Source organism: Maylandia zebra, linkage group LG23, assembly GCF_041146795.1.
Source record: "Maylandia zebra isolate NMK-2024a linkage group LG23, Mzebra_GT3a, whole genome shotgun sequence".
In the NCBI taxonomy this organism is placed as follows: domain Eukaryota; kingdom Metazoa; phylum Chordata; class Actinopteri; order Cichliformes; family Cichlidae; genus Maylandia; species Maylandia zebra.
In genome coordinates, this window is record NC_135188.1 from 22192281 (window position 1) to 22215402 (window position 23122).

The 23122-nt window shown below is 43.2% G+C and overlaps 4 protein-coding genes and 2 long non-coding RNA genes across 6 annotated transcripts; 5 read left to right on the top strand and 1 right to left on the bottom strand.

The window, feature by feature from the left end:
- Nucleotides 1-5112: 5112 nt before the first annotated feature.
- On the bottom strand, nt 5113-10650 carry LOC112433553 (leucine-rich repeat-containing protein 31-like). The gene is made up of 10 exons (XM_076880489.1): nt 10530-10650; nt 10345-10411; nt 10113-10197; nt 8705-8775; nt 8425-8608; nt 8062-8157; nt 7196-7298; nt 6706-6870; nt 6392-6547; nt 5113-6118 (listed from the first exon to the last, which is right to left on the bottom strand). The coding sequence occupies exons 6-10, from the start codon at nt 8077-8079 to the stop codon at nt 5661-5663; spliced, it is 900 nt and encodes a 299-aa protein (XP_076736604.1). The 5' UTR covers nt 8080-8157; nt 8425-8608; nt 8705-8775; nt 10113-10197; nt 10345-10411; nt 10530-10650; the 3' UTR covers nt 5113-5660.
- Nucleotides 10651-13254: 2604 nt separating this feature from the next.
- Nucleotides 13255-15160, top strand: LOC143415092 (uncharacterized). The gene is made up of 4 exons (XR_013095697.1): nt 13255-13457; nt 13679-13831; nt 14818-14894; nt 15103-15160. It is a non-coding gene; the product is annotated as an uncharacterized LOC143415092 (long non-coding RNA).
- LOC143415093 (uncharacterized) lies at nt 15161-16310 on the top strand. Its single transcript, XR_013095698.1, has 4 exons — nt 15161-15433; nt 15656-15895; nt 16053-16176; nt 16293-16310. It is a non-coding gene; the product is annotated as an uncharacterized LOC143415093 (long non-coding RNA).
- LOC112430345 (TOG array regulator of axonemal microtubules protein 1-like) lies at nt 16311-17618 on the top strand. The gene is made up of 5 exons (XM_076880487.1): nt 16311-16398; nt 16498-16736; nt 16832-16987; nt 17085-17376; nt 17585-17618. Exons 2-4 carry the CDS (start codon nt 16576-16578, stop codon nt 17224-17226), a joined length of 459 nt encoding a protein of 152 aa, XP_076736602.1. The 5' UTR covers nt 16311-16398; nt 16498-16575; the 3' UTR covers nt 17227-17376; nt 17585-17618.
- A 763-nt stretch (nt 17619-18381) lies between these two features.
- LOC112430400 (TOG array regulator of axonemal microtubules protein 1-like) lies at nt 18382-19872 on the top strand. Its single transcript, XM_076880488.1, has 4 exons — nt 18382-18880; nt 18980-19218; nt 19314-19469; nt 19567-19872. The coding sequence occupies exons 2-4, from the start codon at nt 19058-19060 to the stop codon at nt 19706-19708; spliced, it is 459 nt and encodes a 152-aa protein (XP_076736603.1). The 5' UTR covers nt 18382-18880; nt 18980-19057; the 3' UTR covers nt 19709-19872.
- A 959-nt stretch (nt 19873-20831) lies between these two features.
- On the top strand, nt 20832-22322 carry LOC143415089 (TOG array regulator of axonemal microtubules protein 1-like). Its single transcript, XM_076880477.1, has 4 exons — nt 20832-21330; nt 21430-21668; nt 21764-21919; nt 22017-22322. The coding sequence occupies exons 2-4, from the start codon at nt 21508-21510 to the stop codon at nt 22156-22158; spliced, it is 459 nt and encodes a 152-aa protein (XP_076736592.1). The 5' UTR covers nt 20832-21330; nt 21430-21507; the 3' UTR covers nt 22159-22322.
- The last annotated feature ends 800 nt before the right edge of the window (nt 22323-23122 follow it).

Here is a 23122-nt window from a genome sequence, read left to right on the forward strand (position 1 = left end):
ATCTGGACACAAAACCATAGAAAAAAAAAATTAAAAAAATGCATCTATTAATCACCTGGATCACCTGTTGAGAAAGAAAAAAGAAAACAAGCAGAAGAGAACAAGAGTAATAGAATAAACAACATCACAATGATATATGGGAATATGACAGTAAATACTAAATATTAAACATTATTGTGCAGCACATAAGATCAACAGAACACAGTGTGCTTTGAGGTAGGAGCCAAAAAGGGTGAAGTTTGTGTGTGTGAGCACCTGTGAGCATGGACGCGCTTGTTTTTTAAAAAGGTTCCTTCATGTAATGATCTGCTAGAGGGTGTGGGGGGGCCACAGCCCCGTCCTCCAGGGCATGAAGCAGGTATGGAGGAGATCAAAACTCCAGACATCCAGAGGCCCCCAGAACACAACAGACCAAGAAAGACCAACAGAGGGGCAGCCGCGCCACTGTCCCAGAAAGAGCTGAGGAGAGTCCCAGATGAGGGCTCACTCAGCAGCCACGGAGCAGAAGCCAGGGGGAGTTGCAGTGACGCGCCCGTGAGCTCCGCCGGCAGCCAGCCGTGCCTGAGTGACCGAGCCCCAGGCCGAGAGGCCTGGGGCACCCCCACCTCCGAAGTGGCCCGAGCGAGCCCCAGGCTCCAGGCCCCGATAAGCGGCCGCCAAGGAGTGAGCCGGTGTGTACCTGGACGCGCATCCCCGGACACAAAGAACCACCAACGCACCGATGTCTGAGGGAGTCCGCCACTGGCAGGGGAAGTGGTGGTAGGGGGAGATAGGCCTCCAAACCTTGGAGGGCCTGAGATGTCCCCAGAGAGGTGGCGTCTGACACCCAACCTGACATATAGACACAGACATACAGGCACACACAGACACAAACATCCATTCCCACCCTCATGCTCTCATATGCACTTACTCCACACTCAACCAACGTGGAGACAGACATAAAGAGACGCTGTACACACGATCACACTCCCCAAGCGTACTCTACGAACCGGGTCTAGGTACCCATGCCCCTGGAGGGGGAACTGCACCCAGACCCAGGTGGTGTTACCCTTTTCCCTGCGGTGGGGAGAGGCAGACCACCCCAACTCCGCAGCAGCAGGGAGGCCCCACACTCCAGACCGCAGTCGGACGGCCAACTCCTCCTCCTAGCCCCCCCGCTCCAGCAGGCCGCAGAGAATGGGGGTGAGAGAAGACTCCAAACCTCCCTCAACCCGCTCATTGTAGTGTTGATGCATGTGTTCTAAGGTGCAATTAAAACCCAGGAGGGCATGGAGGTACCTGCCAGAGAGCAGCAGGTAAGCGCATAGTCCCTCCTGATAGCCCTCAATGTCTACGTGTATTTAAAATTGAGAGGTGGGCAACGACACCAGGGGTGGGGTGTACATGTATCGTGTATCCATGTATCCATGTATTGTGCCCACCCCCAAGATCCTATATGTATGTGTAATGAGAGTGTGAGTAATGTGAATGTCTAAGTTGTGGGATAAAATTGAGGCAGAGGCAGCCAGAAGGGGACAGAGGGGGGGTAGCCTCCTCTGCACCCTGGTGACACCCCCATACTCCGCGCCCCGCCAGGGAAAGGGGGCCCAGGCCCATCCAGACCGGGGCCCAGTGCAGCAGCGCCTCCCGGCCCCACAGAGCCCGGGACAGTCCACCCAACCCCACCACAGAGAAAACTGCACCCACCCCACCATCCACTCATCTTCCAGACTACATAAGACAATAGACGCCCAGGCTGAGATCTTCCTCCACCTCTTCTGTATCTCCCCCTCCTGCAGAGAGAGTTCCTGAAGAGCGGAAAGCTCCAGAGAGTTGCAGCATGGCCTGGAGGTGTCACTATCACAATCTGCGGGGAGTATGATCATTTGTTATGAAAAAAGAAGACCCAAATGCAGACTCACAGGCTGGCAAGGATAAACTAAAGGCAGCCTGTTTATTTTGGACGGAGAGAATGATATGAAATATCTGACAGGGAACTGAGAAACTCAGAAACCTATACTGGGGGATAACACTAGGAAACATGACCAGTGAAGCTGGGTGACGAAAGGAGAAGATTAAACAATAAACACACAGGACGGTTATTAGGGAAGAGGAGACGGCAGGGACAAATCAGGAGTAACGAGACAGTTACAGCAAAACTCAACATAACCAACAAAATAAAATAGGAAGCACGTGTTTTGATCGCTGGCTCCAGTCTGCATGCTGAAGCTTCCTTTGGTTACAAGATACAGAACCAACGTTAGTGTGAATGAGACTATGAGAATGTTATATAGCATTTGCTCCACTTTGAATTCAGTTTGAAGAAGTAAAGAGACAAACAAACTTAAAAGAGACCATAGGATAAAAAAAAACACAGACACCGCAAAAGGATGAAACACGGGCAAGAAGCAAAGTAAACAGAAAAGGAAGCAAGGAAATAGAAAGATAAGATCCACATGAATAGAATAGACAAAATATGAGTGCTTCAAGCAAACTGTGCAGGAATAAAATATAAATAGCAAACAGCAGAAATAAATAACAAATGGGGGAAAATATGTAGGATGAACAGGAACAAAGACACTGGAGAACAAAGTGGTGAGGGTTACTCAGACCACCATTAACTGATTAAATACATGGGAACTGGCAAAGTGAGACGCGGTCACAGAGAGTGACAAGGTACAAGGCGCACAAAAAGAGGGACTGGCAAAATTAGACGTCTATCAGAAGTACAGAATACAGAGACAGACAGGCAGACAGTGAAACAAACATGGAGACAAAACCTGCTACACACAGAGACAACACTAACACGGCCTGAACATGAAAGGAAACAAATTTAGATCAGCAACTAAGAGGAAGCACTAATTTGGAAGGGAAATAATACCAGACATATGGTGCACTCTGAATATCACCAGTCTGTTGCAAAGCTAACAGAGAGACAGACAAGCATTCACACCTACAGCTAATTTAAAGATACCACTTCAGCGTCACAGCTGGGTCCTTCTCTGTGTTATAAACGACACAGAGAAGGCCCCAGCTGTGACGCCACAGTAGTTCATTTGTTGACTGATACATCGATGTAGTCTCTCAGGAACGAGGGCGAAATGCCAACGACCGCCTGTCTGTTTTCAGGGCTGTATTTGAAGCCATGCTCCAATCAGGCAAAGTTTTAAGTGTTGCACATTTCGATGGGTTTCTTTCAGCTGACATAGTTTCCATTTGGGTCATGTGGTGTTAGATACCCCAGCGTGTGGTCATAGGGTGAAGAGCCCGGACGATTAGTGGGATTTTAGGTGTGGTGTAAAAATGACGCTGCAACTTTAAAAACGTTGTTGCTTTAAGGATTAACGTACAACCATACTTGGGCTGAGTTTGACACTGGTTCTCTTCAGTAATTAAAATAGCTTTAACACATGATAAGATCAAATGTCAGCTACACTGTGACAGTCGAGGGGCCACACTCAGATATATTTATTCGCTTGTTCTCTTTGTGTGATAAGAGTTTCCATCTGAATTTAACCCCTGTGTGGGGCTGATCTTTCATTTCATTTTATTTCAAGCTCAGATTCTTTGCCTTTGGCACATTTTCTGTGACGAGACTTCAAACCATTCCCACCGTCCTTATTAATCAACATGGTGAAGTGATTCTTCGCAAGGTGATGGGATAGGAAGAGTTTCAGAAAATGAGGCCTTTTGTCTTTATTGGAGAGGTCAGTGCAGACAGGACGGATGGGGGGAAGGCGAGGGGGGAATGACACACAGGAAACGGTGTTGGTCAGACCCAAAGACATGCGTGGGCAGTGAGGACTCTCACCTTCAGACTCACTGTCTAATCAGTCTGACAGTGAGTCTGAAGACAGAGCAACCCAACACACGTTACTATGTTCATCATCATCATCATTGTTTATTTATATAGCACTTTAAAAACACACAAGGCTGACCAAACTGCTGAACAATAGAAACATAATAGATACCATAAGAATAATAAATACGATACAATAATAAACATAGCGAAAAACAATAAAATACAAGTCAGTCAACCACTGAGTCAAAAGCCAGTGAATAAAAATGCTTTTTCAATCTGGATTTAAAAACCAGCACTGATGTCGATTGCCTAATGTGAAGAGGAAGATTATTCCAAAGCTTAGGAGCCACGATAGAGAACGCTCGGTCTCCTCTCAGTTTCAGCCGTGATTTGGGGACTGAGAGCAACAGCTGCTCAGCTGACCGGAGCGAACGAGTGGGGACATAGGGCTTCAGCAGGTGCCAGACCATTTAAAGATTTAAAAACCAATAAAAGAACTTTAAAATGAATCCTAAATTCAATTGGAAGCCAGTGCAGGGAGGCCAAGAGTGATGTTATCACTAAGCAGGACATTAAATCAAATTAATGAGACACCAAAACAAGAGCTGGAGCCCAAGACAGCCATGAAGTCACAGTGTACACAAATACACAAGAAACACAGAAACCAGCTGGGTGGATGTGGCTCGGGAACCTTCTGTTACCTTGAACGTCGGTGTTTTGAACGCTGGCTGCTCCAGTCTGCTTGTATTTGTCCAAGATTTCCCCTCATATCTTGGTTATGGTTATTTTTTCTTTTATTAAACTGATCACACTCCTGTTCATGAATAGAAAAAAACCCCATCAGTGTATTTTCACTTAAACAAGCAGCTGTTTTTTTTGCATTAAAGTTATATAAAAATGTAACAGTGCAAATTCCTCGCTGACAGTTTAACCAAAAGGCATTTCCAGTGGAAAGTAGCCGACATATTCTCAGCATAACCATGTATAATATCCACAAAACCTGAGAAGGTTGGAGAGAAGGTAGGTGAACTCTGCTGGGATCTGCGTTTAACAAAGTGTCTAAAGACGAAACAAAGAAATCTTTCTGTAAATGTTCAGATGCACAGACTGGACTGAAAAAGAGTGAAAAAGCAGCTAACGTCCAAAAATAAGAAAACTTTGAAAGAACTCCAAAAAAACCTGGAGAACTTTTGCTCAAAAAACAGTTTTGTTTTTTTTAAATTACAAGGCAATCTGACAAAATGTCATCAAATGAGACTCAAGACTTCTGCAGGTCTCTGCCATGACTCAATTTTTTTTTCTTAACGGCAGAAACAATTGTTCCGTTTTTACTTTGTTTCTATTTTCTCTTCTTGTTTTTATCTGTTGAACAACAAACAACATTCATGCTGATTCACATAATATCCTGTCTCTACTCTCTGGGATTTCCTCGTAGCTCTTTGATGCAAAGAACATCCATCAAACGCTCCAGCTTGTGCTCAACATCATCGTGAACGGTGAAGGTACTCTGACGAGAAAATACTCAGTCGACCTTTTGGTTGATTTGTTAAAGAACCCCAAAATAGCTGATTACCTAACAAGGTATGCAGATAATTCACAGCTCTTTTCCTGAATAGCTGCTTTAAAACTCTGCTGAAAGCCTTTGTCCATTTCCAGGTATCCCCACTTCTCGGCATGTGTGTCTCAAGTGTTAGGACTGCTGCATTCGAAAGACCCAGACCCTGCAGCCAAGGTGAGAGACGACAAATATGATAACCCACACCAGCTGTGCTTAACTCTGTAAGTTCCCAGTATTCCCTGAAACCATCACGTGTGACACAGTTTACATCAGACGTGATGCAGCTGACGTCAACACTGACCTTCTTGTGGTAACAGAGACTTAAAAAAATAATAATAAAGCAACAAAGTGGGTCGCTCTTTGACAGTAAATTCCAGTGCGGTCCGCTCCAATCTCCTCAGTCTGACTCTCTTCTAGGCTCTCCTGACTGTTCCCTTTACATGTTGATGATGTGTCTTGTAAATCTGGATCCCTTTCCAGCAGGACGCTCCTCTTTTTCAGACAGTACCTCAGCTGCTCTCTCTCCTGACAGTCAGCTGTCCACCTCTGCATGGCCAGTCGAGCCAGCGCCGGCATTTGAGGCAGAGCTCGGAGCAGAGCGGGCAGCCAGGCTGAGCACGGAGCAGAGGTTGAAGGTCGCAAACTGACATCCACGTCTTCCAGAGAGCCCAGACCTCCTGCTGCAAACAGACTGCACCAACCGTTGTCTCCCACCAAGCTGTTGTAGGACAGATCCAGTGCACGGAGTGAGGAGAGACAGCCCCGTCTGCACACGGCAGCTGCACAGAGGAAGAGGACCCATTGATAACTGATCACTTTATGCCTGTTCACTTTACTGTTTTGTTCACAATGTTTCTGATGGAGACAAAAATAACACCGAATAGTTTCATTGTTTTGTTTTATACGACAGCTACAGATGCTGGCAGCATGAAATAAATGAAAGAAATATCAATTTCCTTCAGGCTTTACTTGTCTTAATATACATTTATGCAGCCTAATGATCCACTACAGACCAAAAAAGAAAAAGTATAATGTCATTGTGTGTTAGTTACCCAGATGTTGCATGTCATCAGTGGTGAGCTCGCAGCTGCAAAGACGGAGCTCGCTGACGACTGATGGCTGCAGAGCATCCAGCAGGAGCGCCAAGTGACCGCCAACCACTTTACACCAGGAAATATCCACCGTGCGCAGATAGGACACCGCCAGGGCTGATGCATAAACACAAAGTTTTCACCATTTCAGGCTAGAGGGTGGAAGAGGTATTCAGGGAGAATGACTTGAAGGAAAACTTCTATAAATAAACAAGTGTGTGTGTGTGTGTGTGTGTGTGTGTGTGTGTGTGTGTGTGTGTGTGTGTGTGTGTTACCCAGAGCAGTGAAGGACTCGTTGCTCATGTAGCAGCTGTTGAATGGCAGCCTCCTCATTTGTGTCGCAGGGAGGGCGGAGACCAGCAGGTGGACCACACCTCCCACTTCCTTATTGGATGACACATCAAGCTCGGTCAGTGCAGTGAGAGAGGGCAGCACCTGGACTGAAAAACAACGAGTCACATGACTGCTGCAGCGAGCATGCGATTAGTGTCCGGCGTGTGAGATTGGTAGCAACTGACTCAGAGCCTCTAGATCATCTCGCGTGAGGCAACACAGGTGGAGGTCGAGTCTCTCCAGGTGTGTGACGTGAACCAGGTGAAAGGTGAGGCGGCTCAGTCCACCAGCTAGAAGCAGCTTTACAGTATATTAATCAGAACAATGCTGCTCTCTAATGTATCTTGGTAAAGCGCAGAAAAATCTAATGTTTTATATGATACAGTGTGATTTCAGTAACATATCATAATGGAGGCTTCAGCAAGTACTTACGAAGGAAATCTTTCCTCTGCTCTTCAGTTAGTTCATCAAATACCTCCCAAAACATCTGTATGGTGGGGTGGCGGTCATGATATCTCCAACCATAACTTGTGTTCTGAAAACAGTGAAAATGACTGTTATAATCATAGAGTTTGTAAGGTCAGGCATACACTATGTTGCCAAAAGTATTCCCTAACACATCCAAATCATTCAATTAATGTGTTCCAATCACTTCCATGGACACAGGTGTATTAAATCAAGCACCTAGGCATGCAGACTACTTCTACAAACATGTGTGAAAGGACGAGTCGCTCTCAGGAACTGAATGAATTCCAGCATGGTAATGTGATAGGATGCACCAGTGCAACAAGTCCAGTCATGAAATTTCCTCGCTATTAAATATTCCATAGTCAGCTGTTAGTGATATTATAACAAAGTGGAAGTAATTGGAAATGACAGCTAGTCAGCTGATGCTAAGGCTCATAGTGCACTTAAGTCACCAATATCTGCAGTCTGCTGTTGTTACAGATGTCCAAACTTCATTGGTTTCCATGGCTGAGCAGCTGCATCCCAGCCTTACACTGACAAACACAATGCAAAGCGTCAGATAGAGTGATTTAAGCATCTCAACACTGGACTCTAAAGCAGTGGAGATGTGTTTACTGGAGTGACGAATCACACTTCTCTGACTGGCAATCCGATGGATGTGTCAGGGTTTGGTGGTTGCCAGAAGTACTTGTCTGACTGCACTGTGCCAAGTGTAAAGTGTGGGCATGTGTGCACATGGCTGGGCACCAGTGCACAATACAAGGTCCATAAAGACATGGATGAGTGAGTTTGGTGTAGAAGAACTGGACTAGCCTGCACAGAGTCCTGACCTCAACCTGATAGAACATCTTTGGGATGAATTAGAGCAGCAACTGTGAGCCAGGCCTTCTCCTCCAACGTCAGTGTCTGACACCACAAATGCACCTCTGGAAGAATAGTCAAAAAATTCCCATAAACACACCTAAACCTTGTGGAAAGCTTTCCCAGAAGAGTGGAAGCAGTTATAGCTGCGAAGGGTGGGCTGACTATTATATTATACTATCATACAAAAGTCTGGATTAAGACTGAGATGTGACTCAAGTTCATATTTGTGTTAAAGCAGCCGACTGAATGCTTTTGACAGTATGCAGTACAGTTATTGTGCTACAGGACAGCTGTGAAACTACAGCCTGTGTCTGTTTGGCTGACTGTACCTGTTTGAACTTTTCCCAGTCATGCACGTCCTGGCCGACCAGCACTCCCTGCAGCTCCTCTGGTCAAAACAGCCTCACCAAATCCTGCTCACACACCAGGAAGAAGCCTCGCTTGAACTCCTGGAACAGATTCTCCACTGATGTGTTGAAGGCATGATTCACATAGGCCTCCACAAACTCCTTCCTGTTTAGGAGGGAAAATGTTAAATTAGCAAACATTTCACAGAGACAAAGGTGCTGCAGATGAACCTCACAAACACTTCATGTTTTATATGCTTACTTATTTTGACCTGTCAGTGGCTTTCCAGGAGTTTGAGGATCCAGGTCAACATCTGTTCCATCCCAGATTATCTGTAAATTAGTTATAAATCAGATGAGTTTAGCTGCAAAACCTGAGAATGAGACAGATTACTGATCATCTTCTATAGTAAAACACATACCAAAAGTCCATGTAGAGATTATCCAGAACATCATCTTCATAGTTAGATAAGATATAAGATAATTTTTGATTTTTTAACTTGCGAATAATCTTTCTTGCTGTAAAATGATCGACTTCAAAGCCTTCCCACATTCATGGGTATCAACAACTGCTTCTCTCCTCCTCAGTATGTTACCACTTACCTGAATACGCCACACCAGCAAACTGACAGTAGTGGTTACACTTACTGATGATCTAGTGCACTTGATTAGCACTTGGCTAATACTGACCCTCTTAAATAATTATGGAAATAGTCTTGGATGTCTTAGTTTTTGAAACATCTGAATTTCGGCTCAGTGTGTGTTAAATAAATAATGACCTGGTATAATGTGTTCTGTGCTGTTCATCTGAGGTTGCATTTACCTCATATTAAGACCTACTAAGGACCTGATTGTTTTTAATTATGTCCTGATACATAAAACCTGAGAGCTCACATAACTGCATATGCTCAGAATAGACAGCACACATGGATACAAATTACTGCCTTGCAGCAGCAATCTTCAGACCATCACTATGAGCTCCATACAAGGTTACACTGTTCCTGTTATTAACAGCAGGGGGCACTATCAGCCACAGACTGGGAGCCAGATATGCTCTGCTGGTGCCTCATTGTTACAGAGGAAAGACTCTATAGTGAGAAACAGCTGAGGGGGAAACACTGATCTGGAAACGTCTGAGTGTTACAGAGGATATACATAGCACTGTGGTTCAGTGTCACACAATCACAAACAAATACAGCAAAGTACTAAAAAGGGTGTTGCCTCCAAAGATTGCTTTTACTGGTTTGGAGCTTAGGAGGCTTAATAACAACAGGCATGAATGAAGACAGATCAGAACAGCTGTTTGATCACAGCATCCAGTACCAACACAATCATCCACACTCAAGAGCCTGTTGGCTTCAGAGTCAGCAGCTGAATGTCTAAAATATCAAATGTCATTTTTGGTCCATCAGCTACAGCATGAACTGCTTAAAGTGAGAAGCAGCCTGAAGCCCGACAGATTCATCTTTCCAGACTGAAAATATCTCAGAGTGAACCGAGTGGTGCGTTTTCAGGGTGATCTCACAAAGTCAAATCCCTTTAATGATGTTCTGTCCTGTCTTCCTCTATCAAAAGCACACAAACACTATAAAACATTGTTTCGGTGCTTTGGGGTTTTGTTTTCTACACAGAGGTATAGCACGACTAGACCCTAAAGGCAGGCTGCTCACCTACAACCAGCTCACGAACATCTTTCCAATGGAGCTCGCTGCCTTTCTCGTGGATGAGGGTCACTGTGATCCTCCGCTGGATCCCCTGCAGCAAACATAACAGGAGCTCAGGATCACAGTGAGCACAGCTAGAGCAACATTACGCTTTAAAAGAAGATATTCAACTGTGTACAAAGGAAGCAGTTACCACTGTGTGAGTAATAAGGAAACAACATGTGCACCAATCCTGTACCTGGTGCAGCAGGTAGGTACCATGACAGGGCAGGCCTCCACTGTGATCCACGATGGCTGGGATGTACCTGTGCATGGAGGGAGGAGGTGACACAACATCCCAACTTATAATATTCTTCCTGGAGATCATTTTTATGGTTCCTTTAAAGCTTGTGCGTGAATATAACACTCCAGATGGATACTCACTCTCCAGTGGGCTCCAGCTCGCTGATCTCAAACCAGACCAGCAGGTCGTACTTGCTGACACACTGACCCAGGTTGGATTTGGTGATGGTGTTCAACTTGGAGGCTGCAACTGGCACACACACACACACACGCACACACACACACGCACACGCACACACGCACACACACACACACGCACACACACACACACACACACACACACACACACACACACACACACACTCAACTTTAACAAGTGGGAATTTTTCTGGATTTAAGAGAAGGTGAATAAAAGTGAGCAGTATTTACTACATGCTTTGGGTGACTAAATGGAGGATGGATAGGTGACATGAAAACACTACTGACCCTTTATACTGAGCCAATAGCTCACACACTTCTATTAAATCTGTCTAAAGAGCCAGTAATCACAGAGGATAGATACTGGAAGAAAACTGAAATGTTAGGAGGAACTAAATCACACATTACAACACCAGTGGCAGCACCCTGCTGTCTCACACATCGGGATCACGGTCCTGTTGAAACGGGCTAATTGCTAAAGCTCACAGTTGCATTCCTCTATACTCAATATGATCGAAAAAACTATTTTAACAAACAATTAAAAAAGGAACAAGTAAAAGATCTACTATAGCCAAAAGAAGACCATTTACAGACTATAGCCCTGTCAACAAGTATTTGCCTCCTTTCTCATTTCCTATCTTATTCCATATTTGTCACACTTACACCTTTCACATCAATACATTTATAACATTAGACAACAATGTCTAATATTCAACGGCAGTTTTCAAGGGCAAAACGCTATCCAAACATACTTGGTCCTATATGAAAAAGTAATCACACAGAAAACCTGATACCTTGTGCGTCACCTCTGACACCAACAGCTGCAGCAAGCGTTTGGTGCTAGAGGTCACATTTGGACTCTGGACCTCTGTGGAGTGTGCACATGATCTCATTACTGTCTAATGATTCAGCACTCCAAGGAGTGCTGAATCATTGAAAAATACACAGTAACAGGTGTGTAGCATCGCTAACTAGGTAGCAACAAGCCTCTAATTGGATAATCCAAATTGTCACTAGGTGTGAATGTGCAAATGAATGTGAGTGCGAATGGTTGTCTGTCCCTATGTGTTAGCCCTGCGATAGAGCGGCGACCTGTCCAGGGTGTACCCTGCCTCTTGCCCTATGACAGCTGGGATAGGCTCCAGTGACCCCCGCGACCCTGAAAAGGATAAGCGGAAGCGAATGGATGGATGGAATTTTTCTTCCTTTATGCTTACAGCCACGCTCTTGACACAATCAGGACAAAATGCCATGGCGACTGTCCCTTGGTGACCTTCTTGGTTACCTCATTGCAGATGTTTTTCTATATTGCATAACTACTTTGGAATGATGCATCAAAAATAAATAAATAAATGAATACATGCCAAAAAAAGAAACATTTGTTTTAATGTGGGGTTTGAAAAAGCCCACCTTTTGAATTATAAGCCGTGAAAAATGACAGACTTTTTCTCATTATTTGGTAAGGATTAAGACGCACAAAGAACCAGTAATTCTTGCCCTTCAGCAGTCACAGAGGTTTAAACCATGCTGGTGAAATTAGTGCCATTATCTGACAGGGAGAGGAGCTGCAATATTTTCTATATGGCTCCAAGAGTGATAAAATGCCTCACAGCGATGTTCATAAATGTCAGTCATGCCCTGGCAGAGAACTCCACTGCTGAATTAATATTATATGTCAAACAATGCTCCATCCAGTTTTATGGGTTGCATACACAGTCTGAGCCTCCAGTCACGCAAACCTGTCCTGGCTTGTAGAATGAAGCCAGACTAGATGCTAATGGAGCTCTCTAATACTTGAATTTTAGTCAAGCTTGCAGCTTTCTTCACTATGTTGTATAATGCAATGAATAACATGAACATTTTTAGTAAGGTTTGTTTGCTTGTTAACATTTTTCCCTTTAATGTTTTCATTAATAAAATCCAACCTTGAAGCATAACAAACCAACCTTCTACTTTCTTAAGTTCAAGCAAGTCTACAGTTTAAATAAAGGTCTAAAGTCACAAATATTATTCTGACAATAGAAATCCTAGAATAGTGGTAACACTCTGAATACACATGCCAATATAAATTTATCTCGCTGTCATGTGTTATTTTGCCGGGTTGTTTCCTCCCGTTGCCATGTAAACACAAAATAGTGTATATATATGAATATTTTCAAAAAATGCTCTGTGAGTTCCACATCATAACAGTTATTTACTGAGCAGCTCAGTTAGAACTTGCCACTCACACACTGAGCAGCACTCACTAACTTTCTATTTCTAAACAATTTGTTCACTTTTTATCTCAGGCATGTCTGAAAAGACATCAGATAACTTTTTCCATCGCTTTGAAGATTTGATTCAGAGAAAGCGCACAGGTGGAGATGTAAGTAACTAAACATACTCATTCTTGACTTCTCTGCTGATCAAATGTAAATGTTTCTGAGAGATGTGTTATATTTTGCTGCTTTGCACAGTGTAATTTTTGTGTAAGTCACTGTAGACAGAGCAACTGTCAGCGCTTCACCACAGAGTCCAGGATCCTGGACTTTCACAAAGCTCAGAGCAGTAAGACAAATGTGTTCTTTCAACAGGCAGACACATTGCATATCGCACAGAGACCCAGAGATTATGCTGTGCAACTGCCACCTTTACCTGAGCAATGCGCAGGCTCTCCACAGAGAGTCCAGGGAAGCTGGAACTGTTTGGATGACCCCTTTTGGAATCAGGAGGACCCTGAAAGAAGTCTGAGTAGCCTCAGCTCTGCAGACACACACACACCAAGTGATCTGAGGGCCATTCCTTTCATTGTTAGTCCTGTTGAGATGACACCGCTCACTCCAGTTCCTCCACCTCCTCGAGCAGCTTGTCCATCGCAATTGCGGTTCAAAGGTGATGCTTTTCTTTAGTGGTTACACCTGCTGTTAATCAGTTAGTTTAGATTTTAAAATTTGACACTGTAGATTATCTATTTTAATGCTAAATTACACATTCTTGCTGTCCATTCATTTTATATGCTTTTTTGAAGAAAAAAAAATCAGGAAGAAAAATGTTTATTGTTGTTTTTGTAAGATGTCAATTTGTAGTTATTTAGTTATTTTTTGTCTAAACAGACACGAAGTTCATTCGTGGAATAAGAGTCTTGACAGCAAAAGACAAATTTGGGCCTATTTTGACTCCAAAACCTCCAACAGTTCCCATACCGCAAAAACGAGGACCTCGGCCTGGGACGCTGCTGCCCCGTGCAAAAGTCGTCCCTATAGACAGTAAGTGGTTTTCCTCAGTAACTGTAGAAGATGCTGAATAATCAAACTTTAAATTAAGAGATTTTTTAAAAAGATTTTAATGAACAATTAATCACTGCATCATGCTTCGAATTAGAAGAAATGACAGTTTCTTTTTACTAACCTCGTTGATTATCAGACAAGAAAGCAGACAGTCAGTGCAGTCAGAATAATCCAAGAGAGAGCAGGGTCAAACTCCCGCCTGTAGCTACACCTGTAGAGAGCCTGTCCCACAGCTTTAGTCTGCTGTCTTCATTAGAACTTTAAAATGAATACTAGATCTACTTCTACTGAATGGAGAAAAGGTTCCTGAGAAGAGATTTAATTTTCAGTATCTAAGAAATTTGGGGCGTTTCTGAAGGTACTGTACTGTTAGAGCATCTTAACATAGAGTCCTTGAATACTAGGCAGTTGTAGAGGATGAGTTACTCTACTTTAAATGACTCCCACCCCTTATTGGAGGATTTCAGCTTCTTCCTGTGGGACAGAGGTTTGCAGCCCCTAAATGCAGGCGAAGCTTGAAGAAACAGCTTTGTCCAAGCTGCTATTTTGTTGTCGTTGTAACAAATGACACATGTTTTTTTTCTGTATTTTTTAAAAACTGTATTTATTTATTTACTGTACTTATTTCTCTATTTATGACAGTGCTTTTATCTCCTTTTTGCTGTTTTATATGAATTTATCAGTATAGTGTTGTCTAGTTTTAGAAGCTGTGATTAGGACGTCTATTTAAATTTGTTGATTAAAGATCATAATTAGAGATCATAAGCTGCCTTTGATTTAGACATGTCTGATATTTTTGTAAACACAAAATAGTGTATATATATGAATATTTTCAAAAAATGCTCTGTGAGTTCCACATCATAACAGTTATTTACTGAGCAGCTCAGTTAGAACTTGCCACTCACACACTGAGCAGCACTCACTAACTTTCTATTTCTAAACAATTTGTTCACTTTTTATCTCAGGCATGTCTGAAAAGACATCAGATAACTTTTTCCATCGCTTTGAAGATTTGATTCAGAGAAAGCGCACAGGTGGAGATGTAAGTAACTAAACATACTCATTCTTGACTTCTCTGCTGATCAAATGTAAATGTTTCTGAGAGATGTGTTATATTTTGCTGCTTTGCACAGTGTAATTTTTGTGTAAGTCACTGTAGACAGAGCAACTGTCAGCGCTTCACCACAGAGTCCAGGATCCTGGACTTTCACAAAGCTCAGAGCAGTAAGACAAATGTGTTCTTTCAACAGGCAGACACATTGCATATCGCACAGAGACCCAGAGATTATGCTGTGCAACTGCCACCTTTACCTGAGCAATGCGCAGGCTCTCCAGAGATAGTCCAGGGAAGCTGGAACTGTTTGGATGACCCCTTTTGGAATCAGGAGGACCCTGAAAGAAGTCTGAGTAGCCTCAGCTCTGCAGACACACACACACCAAGTGATCTGAGGGCCATTCCTTTCATTGTTAGTCCTGTTGAGATGACACCGCTCACTCCAGTTCCTCCACCTCCTCGAGCAGCTTGTCCATCGCAATTGCCTGTTTTCTCTGCTAAACATTCAGGAGCAGGTCGGTTCAAAGGTGATGCTTTTCTTTAGTGGTTACACCTGCTGTTAATCAGTTAGTTTAGATTTTAAAATTTGACACTGTAGATTATCTATTTTAATGCTAAATTACACATTCTTGCTGTCCATTCATTTTATATGCTTTTTTGAAGAAAAAAAAATCAGGAAGAAAAATGTTTATTGTTGTTTTTGTAAGATGTCAATTTGTAGTTATTTAGTTATTTTTTTGTCTAAACAGACACGAAGGTCATTCGTGGAATAAGAGTCTTGACAGCAAAAGACAAATTTGGGCCTATTTTGGAAAAACTGCAGCATTTCCAGGATGGGATTGTAACCTCACCTGGACACACAGTACCAACCAAAACATTTACTGCAGTAAAGCCTTTGACTCCAAAACCTCCAACAGTTCCCATACCGCAAAAACGAGGACCTCGGCCTGGGACGCTGCTGCGCCGTGCAAAAGTCGTCCCTATAGACGGTAAGTGGTTTTCCTCAGTAACTGTAGAAGATGCTGAATAATCAAACTTTAAATTAAGAGATTTTTTAAAAAGATTTTAATGAACAATTAATCACTGCATCATGCTTCGAATTAGAAGAAATGACAGTTTCTTTTTACTAACCTCGTTGATTATCAGACAAGAAAGCAGACAGTCAGTGCAGTCAGAATAATCCAAGAGAGAGCAGGGTCAAACTCCCGCCTGTAGCTACACCTGTAGAGAGCCTGTCCCACAGCTTTAGTCTGCTGTCTTCAGACGACTGGTAAGAAACGTAGTAAGGAGACATTAAATACTGCACAGAAACAGTGCTGCATAATGTGGCTGTGTTATTTGTGGTGTTCCTGAAGTCGTGTTCAATGTTGTGTTGTGTAAATTCAGGATTAAGAAAAGACACGGATTGCAAACTATTCAGTCTCTGGCAAAGCACCACTCGGACATCCTGAAGACTAAACTACATGAAGTGTGTCTGGTCCTCATTGAGGAGGTATTGCACACTTTATGTTTCTTATATGCGTTTCATGCAGCTAGTTTCCCTTCAAGTGCATACTACAGCCTCAACTGATGATTTTCACTCACATTTTAGGTGAAAAACCAACGCTCAGCAATAGCCTTTGAGGCCATACATGCCATCAATGAGCTCTACATTCAGCTCCAGAGAACAATGGACCCAGAAGTTGAAACAACAGGCCGAGCTCTATTGCTGAAGCTTGCAATGACCAACAACAACTTTCTACATCAGGAGGTCAATCTGGCGCTTGATGCCATGGTGGAAAATTGCAGCCATGGACGGATTCTGAGCGCTCTGTTTAACACAGGACTGACGTAAGAGGAGAGAAGAAGCTGTAGTGATTTTATTAGAAGACATGAAAGAGAGATCATGTTCACTGAGTTGTGTGTCTAATATTGTCCTTGCTCAGCCATCGCTGTGTTGCAGTGAGGAATAGCACGGCTCAACACCTGCACCAGCTGGCTGACAAACTTGGAGCAGCCGTCACCCTGAAAACAGGAACCTTCACTGAAAGATTTCTAATTGCTGCCTCTAGAATGGCAGGGGATGCTGCACCTGAAGCCAGGTGGGTACTTTTAAATGGGTTTGAAGTGCATCAATGTTTTATTTTCTGTGAGTTTACACAATTAATGAAAATTAATGACAACTGTAATCTTCCACAGGTACCATGGGCGAACAATCATTGAGAAACTGACCCTTCACAAGGACTTTATGAATTTGTGGGTGAAGATTGTCCCTGAAAAAGACAGGCGTCCTGTGGAGAAGAGCCTGAAAAAGACAGGCGTCCTGTGGAGAAGAGCCTGAAAAAGACAGGCGTCCTGTGGAGAAGAGCCTGAAAAAGACAGGCGTCTTGTGGAGAAGAGCCTGAAAAAGACAGGCGTCCTGCGAAGAAGAAAGAGCTTAGGGAGTTCCTGTGTGTCCAGTTGACGGACAAGGGGACGCACAGGTGGAGATGTAAGTAACTAAACATACTCATTCTTGACTTCTCTGCTGATCAAATGTAAATGTTTCTGAGAGATGTGTTATATTTTGCTGCTTTGCACAGTGTAATTTTTGTGTAAGTCACTGTAGACAGAGCAACTGTCAGCGCTTCACCACAGAGTCCAGGATCCTGGACTTTCACAAAGCTCAGAGCAGTAAGACAAATGTGTTCTTTCAACAGGCAGACACATTGCATATCGCACAGAGACCCAGAGGTTATGCTGTGCAACTCCCACCTTTACCTGAGCAATGCGCAGGCTCTCCAGAGATAGTCCAGGGAAGCTGGAACTGTTTGGATGACCCCTTTTGGAATCAGGAGGACCCTGAAAGAAGTCTGAGTAGCCTCAGCTCTGCAGACACACACACACCAAGTGATCTGAGGGCCATTCCTTTCATTGTTAGTCCTGTTGAGATGACACCGCTCACTCCAGTTCCTCCACCTCCTCGAGCAGCTTGTCCATCGCAATTGCCTGTTTTCTCTGCTAAACATTCAGGAGCAGGTCGGTTCAAAGGTGATGCTTTTCTTTAGTGGTTACACCTGCTGTTAATCAGTTAGTTTAGATTTTAAAATTTGACACTGTAGATTATCTATTTTAATGCTAAATTACACATTCTTGCTGTCCATTCATTTTATATGCTTTTTTGAAGAAAAAAAAATCAGGAAGAAAAATGTTTATTGTTGTTTTTGTAAGATGTCAATTTGTAGTTATTTAGTTATTTTTTTGTCTAAACAGACACGAAGGTCATTCGTGGAATAAGAGTCTTGACAGCAAAAGACAAATTTGGGCCTATTTTGGAAAAACTGCAGCATTTCCAGGATGGGATTGTAACCTCACCTGGACACACAGTACCAACCAAAACATTTACTGCAGTAAAGCCTTTGACTCCAAAACCTCCAACAGTTCCCTCCCATACCGCAAAAACGAGGACCTCGGCCTGGGACGCTGCTGCGCCGTGCAAAAGTCGTCCCTATAGACGGTAAGTGGTTTTCCTCAGTAACTGTAGAAGATGCTGAATAATCAAACTTTAAATTAAGAGATTTTTTAAAAAGATTTTAATGAACAATTAATCACTGCATCATGCTTCGAATTAGAAGAAATGACAGTTTCTTTTTACTAACCTCGTTGATTATCAGACAAGAAAGCAGACAGTCAGTGCAGTCAGAATAATCCAAGAGAGAGCAGGGTCAAACTCCCGCCTGTAGCTACACCTGTAGAGAGCCTGTCCCACAGCTTTAGTCTGCTGTCTTCAGACGACTGGTAAGAAACGTAGTAAGGAGACATTAAATACTGCACAGAAACAGTGCTGCATAATGTGGCTGTGTTATTTGTGGTGTTCCTGAAGTCGTGTTCAATGTTGTGTTGTGTAAATAAAGAAATAAAGACAGGGGTTGCAAACTATTCAGTCTCTGGCAAAGCACCACTCGGACATCCTGAAGACTAAACTACATGAAGTGTGTCTGGTCCTCATTGAGGAGGTATTGCACACTTTATGTTTCTTATATGTGTTTCATGCAGCTAGTTTCCCTTCAAGTGCATACTACAGCCTCAACTGATGATTTTCACTCACATTTTAGGTGAAAAACCAACGCTCAGCAATAGCCTTTGAGGCCATACATGCCATCAATGAGCTCTACATTCAGCTCCAGAGAACAATGGACCCAGAAGTTGAAACAACAGGCCGAGCTCTATTGCTGAAGCTTGCAATGACCAACAACAACTTTCTACATCAGGAGGTCAATCTGGCGCTTGATGCCATGGTGGAAAATTGCAGCCATGGACGGATTCTGAGCGCTCTGTTTAACACAGGACTGACGTAAGAGGAGAGAAGAAGCTGTAGTGATTTTATTAGAAGACATGAAAGAGAGATCATGTTCACTGAGTTGTGTGTCTAATATTGTCCTTGCTCAGCCATCGCTGTGTTGCAGTGAGGAATAGCACGGCTCAACACCTGCACCAGCTGGCTGACAAACTTGGAGCAGCCGTCACCCTGAAAACAGGAACCTTCACTGAAAGATTTCTAATTGCTGCCTCTAGAATGGCAGGGGATGCTGCACCTGAAGCCAGGTGGGTACTTTTAAATGGGTTTGAAGTGCATCAATGTTTTATTTTCTGTGAGTTTACACAATTAATGAAAATTAATGACAACTGTAATCTTCCACAGGTACCATGGGCGAACAATCATTGAGAAACTGACCCTTCACAAGGACTTTATGAATTTGTGGGTGAAGATTGTCCCTGAAAAAGACAGGCGTCCTGTGGAGAAGAGCCTGAAAAAGACAGGCGTCCTGTGGAGAAGAGCCTGAAAAAGACAGGCGTCTTGTGGAGAAGAGCCTGAAAAAGACAGGCGTCCTGCGAAGAAGAAAGAGCTTAGGGAGTTCCTGTGTGTCCAGTTGACGGACAAGGGGACGCACAGGTGGAGATGTAAGTAACTAAACATACTCATTCTTGACTTCTCTGCTGATCAAATGTAAATGTTTCTGAGAGATGTGTTATATTTTGCTGCTTTGCACAGTGTAATTTTTGTGTAAGTCACTGTAGACAGAGCAACTGTCAGCGCTTCACCACAGAGTCCAGGATCCTGGACTTTCACAAAGCTCAGAGCAGTAAGACAAATGTGTTCTTTCAACAGGCAGACACATTGCATATCGCACAGAGACCCAGAGGTTATGCTGTGCAACTCCCACCTTTACCTGAGCAATGCGCAGGCTCTCCAGAGATAGTCCAGGGAAGCTGGAACTGTTTGGATGACCCCTTTTGGAATCGGGAGGACCCTGAAAGAAGTCTGAGTAGCCTCAGCTCTGCAGACACACACACACCAAGTGATCTGAGGGCCATTCCTTTCATTGTTAGTCCTGTTGAGATGACACCGCTCACTCCAGTTCCTCCACCTCCTCGAGCAGCTTGTCCATCGCAATTGCCTGTTTTCTCTGCTAAACATTCAGGAGCAGGTCGGTTCAAAGGTGATGCTTTTCTTTAGTGGTTACACCTGCTGTTAATCAGTTAGTTTAGATTTTAAAATTTGACACTGTAGATTATCTATTTTAATGCTAAATTACACATTCTTGCTGTCCATTCATTTTATATGCTTTTTTGAAGAAAAAAAAATCAGGAAGAAAAATGTTTATTGTTGTTTTTGTAAGATGTCAATTTGTAGTTATTTAGTTATTTTTTTGTCTAAACAGACACGGAGGTCATTCGTGGAATAAGAGTCTTGACAGCAAAAGACAAATTTGGGCCTATTTTGGAAAAACTGCAGCATTTCCAGGATGGGATTGTAACCTCACCTGGACACACAGTACCAACCAAAACATTTACTGCAGTAAAGCCTTTGACTCCAAAACCTCCAACAGTTCCCTCCCATACCGCAAAAACGAGGACCTCGGCCTGGGACGCTGCTGCGCCGTGCAAAAGTCGTCCCTATAGACGGTAAGTGGTTTTCCTCAGTAACTGTAGAAGATGCTGAATAATCAAACTTTAAATTAAGAGATTTTTTAAAAAGATTTTAATGAACAATTAATCACTGCATCATGCTTCGAATTAGAAGAAATGACAGTTTCTTTTTACTAACCTCGTTGATTATCAGACAAGAAAGCAGACAGTCAGTGCAGTCAGAATAATCCAAGAGAGAGCAGGGTCAAACTCCCGCCTGTAGCTACACCTGTAGAGAGCCTGTCCCACAGCTTTAGTCTGCTGTCTTCAGACGACTGGTAAGAAACGTAGTAAGGAGACATTAAATACTGCACAGAAACAGTGCTGCATAATGTGGCTGTGTTATTTGTGGTGTTCCTGAAGTCGTGTTCAATGTTGTGTTGTGTAAATAAAGAAATAAAGACAGGGGTTGCAAACTATTCAGTCTCTGGCAAAGCACCACTCGGACATCCTGAAGACTAAACTACATGAAGTGTGTCTGGTCCTCATTGAGGAGGTATTGCACACTTTATGTTTCTTATATGTGTTTCATGCAGCTAGTTTCCCTTCAAGTGCATACTACAGCCTCAACTGATGATTTTCACTCACATTTTAGGTGAAAAACCAACGCTCAGCAATAGCCTTTGAGGCCATACATGCCATCAATGAGCTCTACATTCAGCTCCAGAGAACAATGGACCCAGAAGTTGAAACAACAGGCCGAGCTCTATTGCTGAAGCTTGCAATGACCAACAACAACTTTCTACATCAGGAGGTCAATCTGGCGCTTGATGCCATGGTGGAAAATTGCAGCCATGGACGGATTCTGAGCGCTCTGTTTAACACAGGACTGACGTAAGAGGAGAGAAGAAGCTGTAGTGATTTTATTAGAAGACATGAAAGAGAGATCATGTTCACTGAGTTGTGTGTCTAATATTGTCCTTGCTCAGCCATCGCTGTGTTGCAGTGAGGAATAGCACGGCTCAACACCTGCACCAGCTGGCTGACAAACTTGGAGCAGCCGTCACCCTGAAAACAGGAACCTTCACTGAAAGATTTCTAATTGCTGCCTCTAGAATGGCAGGGGATGCTGCACCTGAAGCCAGGTGGGTACTTTTAAATGGGTTTGAAGTGCATCAATGTTTTATTTTCTGTGAGTTTACACAATTAATGAAAATTAATGACAACTGTAATCTTCCACAGGTACCATGGGCGAACAATCATTGAGAAACTGACCCTTCACAAGGACTTTATGAATTTGTGGGTGAAGATTGTCCCTGAAAAAGACAGGCGTCCTGTGGAGAAGAGCCTGAAAAAGACAGGCGTCCTGTGGAGAAGAGCCTGAAAAAGACAGGCGTCTTGTGGAGAAGAGCCTGAAAAAGACAGGCGTCCTGCGAAGAAGAAAGAGCTTAGGGAGTTCCTGTGTGTCCAGTTGACGGACAAGGGGACGCACAGGTGGAGATGTAAGTAACTAAACATACTCATTCTTGACTTCTCTGCTGATCAAATGTAAATGTTTCTGAGAGATGTGTTATATTTTGCTGCTTTGCACAGTGTAATTTTTGTGTAAGTCACTGTAGACAGAGCAACTGTCAGCGCTTCACCACAGAGTCCAGGATCCTGGACTTTCACAAAGCTCAGAGCAGTAAGACAAATGTGTTCTTTCAACAGGCAGACACATTGCATATCGCACAGAGACCCAGAGGTTATGCTGTGCAACTCCCACCTTTACCTGAGCAATGCGCAGGCTCTCCAGAGATAGTCCAGGGAAGCTGGAACTGTTTGGATGACCCCTTTTGGAATCGGGAGGACCCTGAAAGAAGTCTGAGTAGCCTCAGCTCTGCAGACACACACACACCAAGTGATCTGAGGGCCATTCCTTTCATTGTTAGTCCTGTTGAGATGACACCGCTCACTCCAGTTCCTCCACCTCCTCGAGCAGCTTGTCCATCGCAATTGCCTGTTTTCTCTGCTAAACATTCAGGAGCAGGTCGGTTCAAAGGTGATGCTTTTCTTTAGTGGTTACACCTGCTGTTAATCAGTTAGTTTAGATTTTAAAATTTGACACTGTAGATTATCTATTTTAATGCTAAATTACACATTCTTGCTGTCCATTCATTTTATATGCTTTTTTGAAGAAAAAAAAATCAGGAAGAAAAATGTTTATTGTTGTTTTTGTAAGATGTCAATTTGTAGTTATTTAGTTATTTTTTTGTCTAAACAGACACGGAGGTCATTCGTGGAATAAGAGTCTTGACAGCAAAAGACAAATTTGGGCCTATTTTGGAAAAACTGCAGCATTTCCAGGA